This window comes from Podarcis bocagei (assembly GCF_964188305.1).
Source record: "Podarcis bocagei genome assembly, chromosome: Z".
Classification (NCBI taxonomy): Eukaryota; Metazoa; Chordata; class Lepidosauria; order Squamata; family Lacertidae; genus Podarcis; species Podarcis bocagei.
Window position 1 is genome coordinate 26,087,196 of NC_138140.1, and position 12,537 is coordinate 26,099,732.

At 43.4% G+C, this 12,537-nt stretch overlaps 1 protein-coding gene across 1 annotated transcript in view; it reads left to right on the forward strand.

Annotated features, from left to right (window-relative positions):
• Window positions 1-232: 232 nt before the first annotated feature.
• The window catches only part of LOC308578785 (neuronal migration protein doublecortin-like), an 81,975-nt gene continuing 69,670 nt past the window's right edge, over window positions 233-12,537 (forward strand). The window contains exons 1-2 of the mRNA XM_081179351.1: window positions 233-365; window positions 1,978-2,368. Coding sequence (XP_081035477.1) covers window positions 2,005-2,368 — 364 coding nt within the window. The 5' untranslated portion in view covers window positions 233-365; window positions 1,978-2,004. The remainder of the gene's footprint in view (window positions 366-1,977; window positions 2,369-12,537) is intronic.

Sequence of the window (12,537 nt, forward strand, 5' to 3'; positions counted from 1 at the left end):
GAACATAGTGAACAATGCAGTCAAGATGTAGCTCACTCAGCCCTCTTCATCTGCTTAAGGAAATGAAATCTGGAATCATGCTCTCTTTCCTCTGTTAAGTTTGGAGAGGGAGAATTTTAGAGAGTCAATCCATCATGAGCAGCAAGCCCACTGACACAAAAATACTTTGCAGAAGGGGGCTGTGTGTGTGTGTGTGTGTGTGTGTGTGTGTGTGTGTGTGTGTGTGTGTGCACTCAAGGCACTAGGACCTAGGAGGAGTCCTAGCCAAACTGGCAGGAATTTCTTGCTTGGAGCTCAGACAACAAAGACAGAGTGTGGCTGGGTTTCTCTCTCTTAGCATCTCCACCCTGCGAGCTGAAAAACCGGTGAGTAGAGCTTACGCTTTCCCAGGCAGAAAGTAACAGATGCCAGATGCACAAGAGAGGGAGAAAGAAAGACCTCGCATTGCAAGTGAACAATGCCTCCCAACAAAAATCTCTTGACTGCAAAAGTTGTGCTGAGATTGCATTGTTTTCAGAACATCGTTTCTAGACCTGTGAGAGTCTTTAAGTGCTGGCAGGGGGAAGCATTTTCTTAAACTTGGAGAAAGGAAGATAGGCTAGTGGGAATGGAAACTCCTTTTGCTACCCAACAGTGACAATAGGGTCAGAGACAGGTCACTGGCACGGAAGAGAATGAATGAAGGGACAGGGCTTGGCTAGCCGGATGAGAGGCAGAAGGAAAGCAACAGATTTTTCCAGGATTTGTACCTGATTGCTGAGTCTAGGGCTTTAATCCCATTTCTGTTGTGTGAATCTGTGATGAGAAGATGTGAGCTGCATGTTAATAGCCCTGCATAGCCAAATGGTAGCGGTATAAGGTTTCCAGTCACCCAGAGCTTTCTTTCTGGTTTGGAGTTTTCCATTGCAAGAGGATACACTCTCTTGTGTCTTAGTTCATGCTCGGGATTATTTCTGTCATTCCTCCGCCCGCCCCCCTCTCCGCTCCGCTGCAGAAATTCAATTGACTCTCTTGTCCGCTCCCTCTTCCTATAGTAGTACTACGCCGCAGCCTCTGAACAATGAAAGGTGCGCTTGTAGTGGTGTGATGCACATACCTTCAGCAATTAAAAAATGCTTCATTAAGAGGGAAGGCGTGTGGGGGAGGGGATAAAAAACCCCTCTTCCTGATTAGATGATGCAGCAGATTAACTGTGCAGGGGGAAATCTTGCAATTTAACATAAACTTATTCCAATGCCATTTGAATGTCAGGGATTCCCACCCACTGCCTCCCAGATTCTAATATCTGAAACTGATAGCTAGATCAGAGGAGGTCTATGAAGGACTGGTCACAAAGAAGTCTGGATCCTAGCTAGATGTCTTCCTGGTCTATCAGCCATTTCAATTTATAGTCCCCCATTTGACATAGCCCTGTGATTCAGCTTGTCACCCCATCTGTGAATGGGCATGTTGAAAACCATGCAAGTGAAGCTGGTGGTTCAGTCTTTGGGATGCTTAATCCCTCAGGGTTGCTTAGTCTGTCACTTCCTTGTATCCACCTACCAGCCGAAGTTCTTTTTTCTGCCTTCAGTCTGCAGCCCCAACTACACTGCAGTGAACACTGGTCTTTAGTAGTTTGTGGATGGCTTGCATTCTGAAATGGCAACCCTGGACATTTCTGTCCCAGTCTCACCTACTAAGCCAGATATAGCAAGGGATCCTTAGAATCCCTGGGGCCAACTCCATGCAATTGGTTGCCTATTACTAAGTCTGCTCCATTGTATTGCCTAGAGTACACCCACCCTTCCCGGCACTTGAACCACACCCCCACATACAAGGAAGAAACCTTCTATGGTGTTACTCCAGGGGAAGTAAAACATAAGAGCAAAAGTGTGGGTTTCTTTCCACATCCAGGACCACCAATTGCCAGTTATTGGGTTGACTCACTTAATTCCTCCCTTTGCATCTTTCCCTTCTCCTGTTCCTCCTCTGCCTCAGCTTCACACCTCTAGGGCTCACCGAGCTATGGAACTTGATTTTGGACACTTTGACGAAAGAGATAAGGCGTCCAGAAACATGCGAGGCTCCCGTATGAATGGCCTGCCTAGCCCCACTCACAGTGCCCACTGTAGCTTCTACCGGACCAGGACCTTGCAAGCGCTGAGCAATGAGAAGAAAGCCAAGAAGGTGCGCTTCTACCGCAACGGGGACCGCTACTTCAAGGGGATTGTGTACGCTGTTTCCGGAGACCGCTTCCGAAGCTTTGACGCCTTGCTTGCTGACCTGACTCGGTCTCTGTCTGATAACATTAACCTGCCTCAGGGAGTTCGCTACATTTACACCATTGATGGCACCAGAAAGATTGGGAGCATGGATGAGCTGGAAGAAGGTAATTAGTAGGAAACAATGCTTGCTTGCTGGTGCAGGGAGGGCATGGGTGTGTGGAAGAGGCATGATCAGCTTAGAAAGCAACGCATAGGAGTCCCACTACTTTAGCCCTCATTAGAGGAGCATGGGTCATGATCCAGTATATGAATGGCAAGGGCCTGGTTCACAGGATTGTTAAAAGAAGCAGCATTTAATCCATGGGTTCTTTTTCATGAATGGCAATATAATTCATTCAGAACCTTGGGTATGGATCCTATGAAGCTGCCTTTATACCAGACTGTTGATCATCTGGCCCAATATCTGATGGGTGGTAGCTTTCCATGGTCTCAGGTGGATGTCTCCCTTCAGCCCCCCTTCCTGAGACCACTTCACAGAAGACTGGACACACATGCAAATCATGTGCTCAGTTCCTACAGGGACTGAGAAGAAAAACAGTGCCTATTAAAAGGAGCAGGAAGTTCTCCACTGGTTGTTTAATAAGGACTTTTCTCCCCATCATTTAAATGATGTTCTGGGCAGGGGGGTCCTCAATGCACAGTGTATTTGCATGATTTCTGTACAAATTGTGGGCATGTTTCTGTACTATGTCTGTGCTTGGGTGTGCTTGCATGTATATGCATTTGAAGTCGAGTTCATTTGGGGAAGGAGGGGGAAATGTGCCAGGTATTCAAATATGTACATAACAATTTGTATGTTGGTTTTGTCTTTTGTGGCTTTTGGGTATTATGTTCAGTCTGTCCATAGGGATGTCCTTCTGTGGGTCATTAGTGAGGTTGCCTGAGGGTGGTATGTGTACAGGGCAACTACCATCATATGGAGGGGCATTAAGGACCATGTATGTGTTTAGAGCATGTGTGCACATAAGTAGTCATACCCAGTATATTTGCAGGATGCATGTTCTTGGGCTGGAAATATTACTAGAAAGCATGGTGTTTGTGTTATGCCATTTGGAATTATGTCTGTCTGTGTGTTGATTTGGAGTGGAAAGGAGAAGGCTGTTCTGAGTATTCCCTCAGGACCATGTCTGCAATATCACTCTCCGTGCCGCCTTGTACCCAATGCATCAGTGCTTCTGCTTTGTATTAAAGGGGGTGTGCCCAGGATTTCTGTAGGAGCGAGTGTGAATAAGAATGTGTATCCATGTGGTTGGAGGATTTGTGGAAAGTACTATTCCACATGGGTGTGTCTGGGTGAAGCTGTGTCTCGGTAGGGTGTATGTGAACAATTTGCACTATGTTCTGCAAGGTATATGCATGCATTTATGTTCTGCAAGGTATATACATGCATTTATGTAGCCATACATAGTTGTGCGGAGCATACAGGCATAGTTGTGCGGAGTCGCCGGTCTGTAAATGTGACTCAGTGTCTGCAGCATGCAAAGTCACCAACTCCAAATGCCCAAACCTCACATTGTGAGTCATGCAAAAAACCCAAAGTAGATTGCCTTAAAACTTGTAAGATCATTTAAGATGATTTAATAAAGCACATTGCTGATGTGATCTTTAGTTTATCATTTGTGCTAAAGGATGCTTTTTTATTGCTCCTCATTACTGCAACAATTTTTTTAAAAAATGTTTTATAATACAAGTTGAGCTTTCTCATGCTTCCAGTACCTGTGGCTTTACAAAACGTTTTTTCATGTGGGGTGGGGGGAACAAGGTTGGAGGGGGTGAAAACCACAGGATTTGCCATCCATGTGCATCAGTGTGACTGCAGGGTGTGTCCCTTTGTTTGGGGCGACTGTGTTCAGTGTCTCTGTAAGGTGCATCTGTGGCAGCTCAGAAGGGAAGCTACATGGAGATGCCCCGGGGGAAGGTGTGTCTGCTGAAGTGAGAGAGGTGTAGCAGATGTGGGTGTGGATCTGTCAATGGGGGCAGTTGGAGTATGAAAGGGGGCGGAGGAGGAATGTTTGCAGTGCTATGCCTGTTAAAAGGAGGCAGGAATGGATAGAGAGATGGACTAAAAGAGGGAATTCAGGCATGGTGATGCAGCAGAGTCTGGCATGTCTAATATTTCTCACAGCGTTCCATGGCGAGTTTGGAGATTCCTGCAGAGAGTCATATTTTGTGATAAAGTGAGGAGTCATCCTTTTTTTAAAAAAAGATCGCCACTCTCCACGGTATATCTGAGAGGCAAATGAAAGGTTTTTTCCTAGTATGTATATCTAAATAAGCATCTTTAAAAGCCTTGATTGTATGGTACCAGTCCTTTCTAAAGGTGGAGATTCTGGATATCCGTGTCTACAGCTGCTACCTTTTTTGTTTGTCAAGGTGGATGCACAAATAGATTTCTGCTCATTGTGTGCCTGGAGATGCAAAGGTTAAATGTTGCTTCTCATCCCTCTCAGGCAACATTTCCATGTTGCTTCTCATCCCTCTCAGGCAACATTTCCATGTACTCTTAAGTTGCAGAGGTACTCTGCCACTTGTCTTTAAGCCAGTGAGTTGCCATCTTGAATGATGTCATCCCATGGAAATGCTGTCCCTGAAGCTAGGATTTCCAATAATGACATCATGGTGTCAGCAATCAACCAGGCCTGCTTTGTTACCATTTTGCCATGGGCAGGAAACTGATGTGCATTGAACATGAAGGGGGCAACATCCAGTTGCGGTGGCTGCTGATGGTACTGAGCCTGCTGTAAGTCTTCATGCTTTGTTTCAGCACCTGAGTTCCATCTTTAAAGCAGAAATCCAAGTGTTTTCCCCATTCACCTTGCCTCCTGGCTTTTTGTTAACACATATGACTCCTGCTCTGCCTTCCTCTCTTAGGAAGCAACATCTTTGCACTACAGAAAAAGAAAGAAAGAGAATAAACTCAACTGTACATGTACATTTGTGTGTCTTTGAGAGGAGTGGGGATAATGAAGTTTGAAAATAGCTGGAGCAAAGCCACTGCAGTTGTTCCCCTCTATCTTTGTTACATGTGCCTTATCTGTCTTTTCTTCTCTTCCCTTCCAACTTTATGATTCTATGATTCACTTGATCCTCCCCCCCCGCCCATATTTTCTAGCGAAATCAAATTGGAATCTACTTGGGGCAGGGAGCTGATGTGTTTGCATTGCTACTCAGTAAAGTCCCATGTATACTGAAGACACTACAGTACTGAGATAATCAAAATCATAATCCTACAGCCACAAGGATTTACTACTAAAAACTCATATGGGATTTTGGGTGGGTGGAGGAGACAATATGGATTTGCTGCTAGAGTTACAATGGAACAATACCCTCAAACAAGTTCAGGATGAGTTTTTTACCCTTGTAATTATATAATTCATATTTGTCCACATGCACGAGTGCATACACACACGCAGGGGGCATTGTGGCAGAAAGGGCCACTGCATCTGGCTGGTAACCAGGAGGCTGGTGTTTTGTTTTGTTTATTTTTTAAAAATATTTTTATTAAACCATTTTAACAAAACAAGTATCAATCATTCTTTGTTTTTCTTGGCAGGTCTCGTCCTAAAATCCCTAACTAAAACACTTCTGTCTTTACAAATGTCATTTTAAACATCTTTTTCAATTCATTATATATCATCTCCCAAATTTTTTTAACTTCTCTACATTCCCACCACATATGATACAAGTTACCTTCTTTTTCTTTACATTTCCAACATATATTTGACCCAGTTTTGTACATTTTTGCCATTTGTACTGGTGTAATATACCATCTATACATCATTTTAATGTAATTTTATTTCAGAAGAGAACAATCTGTAAATTTCAAGTCCACCTTCTACAGATTTTCCCAATCCTCAAATTGTATATTGTGCCCTATATCTTGTGCCCATTTGATCAGAACTGCTTTGACCTCCTCATCTTTTGTTTCCCATTCTAGCAGAACTCTATATGCTTTCTTCAGCAGCTTCACTACTTCTTCTATAACCTCCTTTTGAAATCTGGAGGTTGTGTAGCTAAACCGGAGGCTGGTGATTTGAGCCTGCCTAGGAATGGCTGTGGGCAGGATTCCTGCATTGCAGGGGGTTGGACTAGATGACCCTCAGGATTCCTTCCAATTCTATGATTCTAATTTTTATTTCCAATTCCTGAAAAGTACTGCTTATGCAGAATACCATACTTTGGTTATGACAGGCTTGTTCATACATCACACATTTGTTTAGGCAAGCCTATACAGACATATAGATGTTGGTGTGCTTTAATCTCTTTTCCCATTAATTTTAATTATTTTGAATTGTTTTTAATTGATTTGAACTGATTTGTAATAATTTTAATATTTATTTCCAAGTGCTTAGTGGCTTTACCGCAATCAAGTGGTATATAAATTTTGTTACATCAGTCAAATATATTACACTGGGTGTAGGTGCAAGCTAAGATTACACAGGTTTGTATGAAAGAATGATTGCATGTTGATTTGTACAGTTCAACTATTCTGAGCACAGGTCCACAAACTGTACATTTGTTGAATGTAACATGTGAACACCACTTAAATGTCTACATTTCACTTATCTTTCCTGGTATTTAAATGCAATGAGTTGTTCACACATTATATACCGTGCACAGGTACAAGCTGCCTCTCTACACATGTACAAATGTGTATTCTTGTTTATTTGTACAGTTCATCTATTGTGTAACACACAGAATGCCCATACACTTAATGTTACATGTGTAGGAATATACAATTCAAATATTTGTTGAACAGGTACATAGACTGTACACTCATTGAATGTAATGTGCAGATACCCCTATGATGTGCTTGGGAAATCTGGCAAACTGATTTGCCTCTCTTGGTTACTCCAGGCACAGGTCCAGAGGAATTCAATCCAGTCCCAAAACACAGCCCTTCATTAAGCACACACCCTGCTTTCTAACAGCACTTTGCCAGGATCTACTGAAATACAAAAAGCTTTGTCAAAGCCTCATAGAATTGTAGAGTTGGAAGGGACCCCAAGGGCCAACTAGTCTAACCCCCTCAAATGCAGGAACCGGAACCTCTATTACTGTTCACATGAGCAGAAAGAGGGTTAGAGCCCTGTGCTTGTGTCACCATGCGTGGAGGTGTGTCAGTAGGTGGAGCTAATATTGAGAAATGTTCGGTTCCAAATATGGCCCCCACCCCCAAAAAACAATAGTTGCTGAACAAGGTTTTGCACCTAGTGGCAAAGGATTCTATAATGAAGTTGTGGGATTTCCTGCTACAAAATATGTGATGCTGATCACTAGTTAATAATACTCTAAAAGGGATTAGATACATTAATGGAGGAGGGAAGTTTATCAGTAGCTACTTTTTAGGATAGCCCAAATCAGACTTGGGGTGTCTTGGTCCTGCTTTACAGGGGACAGTCCTCTGTTTTAGGGGTGGAGAAGCTGTTTCAGAACAAGAGCCACATTACAGAAACCTTTCAGGTGGGCAGTATATGGAGTAGGGGCTGGTCCAGAAGCAGAAGACCATTGGCTTTGGTTGAGATTACAGTTGTACCTCGGAAGTCAAATGGAATCCATTCTGTAAGTCCGTTTGACTTCCAAAAAGTTTGGAAACCAAGGCATGGCTTCTGATTGGTTGCAGGAAGCTCCTGCATCCAATCAGAAGCTGCAGAAGCCGCGTCGGACGTTCAGTTTCCAAAGAACATTTGCAAACCAGAGCACTCACTTCCAGGTTTGCGGTGTTTGGGAGCCAAAACATTTGACACGCAAGGCATTTGGGATCCAAGGTTCGACAGTACAATAATTCTATGTTCAGCACCCCAGTTGGCATCTGAGTGGGAAGAGACAGATGCCTTTACTCTGAGGGTAAGGAAATCTTTTTAGCCTGAGGATCACATTCTCTCCTGGGGAAACTTTTGGGGATCACATGGAAGTGGTGGGTGTGGCCAGAGGCAAAAGTGGGTGAAGCATCAGATTCAACTCTATCTGAAGGTGTCCTTATTTGAAGGACTGCCTACTCCAAGTCAGGTTTAAGAATAAATATGTAGAAGCAAAGAATAGAGAACAGGAGCTTTGAAGTTACCCATCAATCATTAAAACCTGGAGAGCAGACTGAGAAAGCCTATTAGGTCACCTGATCTCAATCTCCCCTCCTATGTACTGTACTTCTGCTTAAATTATAATCACTATTTCTAAATTTACACCTGTAATTACGATTCAGCACATGCAAATTTTATGCAAACACATGTGCTTTTTCTGCCCTCTCATTTGACAGTGCAAAAATGGTCACCTTAATAGAACCTCTGAATACTCTTATGTTCTGGCCAGTTTCACAGTCATTGGTCTCCTGAAGAGTTCAGATGGAGCTTGATGGAGCAAAGTAAAGCATAATCCGTTTTCTCTGAAAGTTCTGTAAAACTGTAGTTTGAAACATAATTGACATAGCACCTAGTACGTTCAACACTTGTACTGCTAGGTAAAATCTTATGTTCTGCATGCAGACTTTGTAAAAGGTGTTATAGGACTTTTGACAGTAGGGCTACAGAATGCCCAGAATGACTAGGCCCGTTTGTCATCCTGGTGCCCTCCAGATTTTCTGGACTACAACTCCAAAACACTTGGAGGGTGCTAGAATGGCATAGGTAGCTATAGAGAACTCAGTGAAATAATTCTGCTATGACTCTGGGAATGTGAATGCCAATGCTATATTTAATGCCTGAAAGGGCTGTCGGCAGCAGAGTGAGCAGCCGTGCTTCCTTGAGTTTGCTGAAGGCCAGCTAGAAATGAAAATAGACATTAATGGGCTATGATCTATGATATATTGCCAGCATTTGCACCTGATGTAGTAGTTATAGCACAATGCATTTCATTTCAGGGAGTGACTTTCTTGCTCATGGTTTGAGGCAAGGTTCATGCATCAGGAATGCTAGAAGAAAACAGGCTTCCATAAGGAAAACGAAGTCCTTTGCAGAGTAGGGTTGGCTGTCCTTGCACATTGGTTTATTAGGCTACCTTGTCCCAAACTAAATGGTTTCAAAATGCCAGTGCAATGGGCAATGGTGGAGCTGCTGCATCTCCCATCTGATTCTTCCACTTGCCCTTTTGTATCTCCTGCTTCCTGTAGACAAACCAGATCTCAGTTTCACCTCATGATGAGCAGGGTGGGAGGGTGTATGGAAGGATCATAGAATTGTAGAGTTGGAAGGGACCCTGAAGATCATCTAGTCCAACCCCCTGCAAGGCAGGAATATGCAGTTGTCCATGAAGATGAACAAAGTGAGAAGCTTCATCTGTCTCCACCCTGTAACGTTATAAATTGTAGGCAGAATCTACAACAAGGTTGGGGAACTTTTTTTCTCCTGAAGACTGGATCCCTCAAGTGAAAGAGGTCTGTGGTCTGCTTTGCCAACTCATTGTAGAATGGGAGAAGTGGAGAAGGGGGAGGGGAGTGGATGTGCTTCAGGCGAAATGCATGGGCTTGGTTAACAGGTCTGGTGGGCTGTGATAGGTCTGTTGGCCAGAGGTTCTCTATGTTGGATCTACAGGTTGTGGTCTAGTAGCAACTGAACAGAGTCCATTCATTCATTCATTTTATGACTGACACATTTTATTACTGAAACCTTAAAAAGGACAACAGAACTAGTAAATCATACGACAATAATGCTAAACACAGTGAATAAAAAAACCAAAATCCAATAAAGCAGCCACTGGAATGGCTTTGTGGAAAATCAATGTGGAAGCAGATAGCAGAGAGGGAGGCATAAGGAAGCCAGTGAAAAGGAGGACTGTCATCTTGTTAAGCAGCATAGATGCCAACTCCCTGGAGTGCCCGAGCACCCACAAAATTTCCCATGAAGGGGCCAGGCATCCACAAGTTTCGGTGCCAGGGCCAGGCACGCTGCATGCCACCCATGGCCCCAGGCAGAGCCAAGTTGGCACTCCTGTTAAGTGGGGTCTGGTGAAGGGGGCAATATATGGACCTATCAATCAAGCAAAGTCATATGCCATAGGTATTGCCAAATAAAGTCATACTTCACTGGGATAAGTGGCTTCATATGTTGTTTGCTCATGTGCACCACAAGTGCCCTCCAATAGGCAGCAAAGTCCATTGGCTTAGTACTCCCCTTCGAAACCTTAAGATGATGAGTTAATTTTTCTTAAGACAATTCAAACTGAACTGTAGCCAACCAGTAGGGATGGGTGGACCAGCCAATTTCTATTATCTGTCAATTTTGCATGTCTTCAATCATAGGTCTATTCCATCTTGGTTTTGATTAATTTAAAGGGGGGAAAAACATGCACGTGAAAATTCAGATGTAAATTGTATGGACTTTAGGCACATTGTTCCCATGCATTTCCCCTTTGATGGACAAACAAGGCAGGCATGTAAATAGGTCTGTAGCTTAGGGCTCAATTTGATCTGATGTTAATTTTGTGTGGATGCACATTTGTTTGGTTATGCAAATAGCATAACCTGAACAGCCCCAGGTCCATCAGAGGTGGGGCGTTCAACTTCTTCTCATCCTTTCATGGACTTGTGCAGCTCCCCAAAGCTGTTGTTTGCAGACTTCCCTTGAAACGCAAATAGAGAGGTATTTTTGTTTGGATCATGGCAGAGAGAGAGAGAGAGAGAGAGAGAGAGAGAGAGAGAGAGACTGAAACTGCTCATCCCCACAGTCCAGAGGCTTCCCCACACATGCCATTTACATAACAAAAGCATACATCCTAATTGCATTGATGCAATTATAGTCACATGTGGCATTGTCTATATAGGAAGCAGTGCTGGTGGTCTCTCCAAAATATCACAGAATCTGACTTCTGTACTCCTTTGTTTCTATAGTATATTATTAGGGACACCTCTTTTCTAAAAGCCAGCATATTCACAAAACATTCCCTTTTCTATCTAGACACACTTCTAGAATCCAGAAATATTAGCTGAATTAGCTTCAGCGTGGTATGGTGCCCCCTTTCTAACAGCTTGCGTCATTCTGAAAAGGATACAGCCATGCCCCCTCAGGGGGGATGCCCTCCCTGCTGTGCAGATATTATATTATTTGTTATGCTAGCAGCTGTCCCTGGAGGGTCTGATTGATTTGTACAAACAAGGACAGAGGCTCTAGGAAAGACAAAGCTTGAAATATTTCAAACCTCAATATTTTAGGGGTTTTCAGAGCCTTCTTATGTGGGTTGATTTAAAGTTCAGGTGACAGAGGAAAGGGCAGATGTAGAGAAATTCCAAATGGGTTCTAAACATGTGTAATTCCCACTCAAATTGTAAATCCCTATAAAGTGGAAAGCTGAGAAATGCAATCCAAGTATGGCACATAATGGATGATGGGAGAGAGCTCAGCTGACAGTCAGAGAAATTGGCCGTTGCCCTCTGGAAAGTATTCATTCAAATGAGTTTTCATGGCTGAATTTCAAAATGGCCTCAACACGAAGTGTTCATATCCAACTGATTGCCAATGCAGAACCTGATGCTTTTTTGAAGTTTGCTTTTTTGAAGTTTTGAGGTGTAAAAATGTATTTTTATTACAGGAGGTGAAAGTAATCTGTGCATGAGGCAAACACACACGCTTGCAGTTATATGTGTCATGAGGTGAGATTGTCTGTAGCTCCCTGATGTCTGCCTTTTGTTGGAGCTGCATCAGCAGAGATCATTCCATATACAACTAAAGGGTTAATTCTGTTAGTATTCACAAGTGAAGAGGGGGGCAGGTAGAGGTGTTGCTTAGCAACCAAGCAGAGTACCATTATGTTTGCTGCTGAGGTAGCATGTGCTCTGATTGATGAATGAGTTCTTGATCTGTATGTTTGGTTGAGTTTCTCCCGGCTATGTATGAGGCCTGAAGTAAGAAACACAAAAGCCCTCTCTATATGTCTCCTCCAGTTATATAGTTTATGTTCGGTTTTCCTCAGCAAAGTGTTATCAGTGTTTCTTTCTCTCTTTTGACTCTGTTTCTGTTATTTAAGTGACTCTACTAACACCTTTTCCTGCAGAGGGCTTCTTTCCCTCATAGGCAGCCATTTTGAGGGGCAAGTACCCATGGTGGCTCTTATTTTTCTAAGCCTACCCACAAACCACAGGCTTCTACAGTCACACACATCGCTCCATCCAGGAAAGAAAGAGGTATCACTACGGTTCTCGGACACACTATAGGTGTGCAAAAGTGTGTGAGGAGGGCACAAAGCAGGACTGATGAGGGGTGTGGCCCAGGGAGAGTCTGGGGGGCCATATATACAGTGGTGCCTCGCAAGACAAAATTAATTCGTTCCGCAAGTCTCTTCGTCT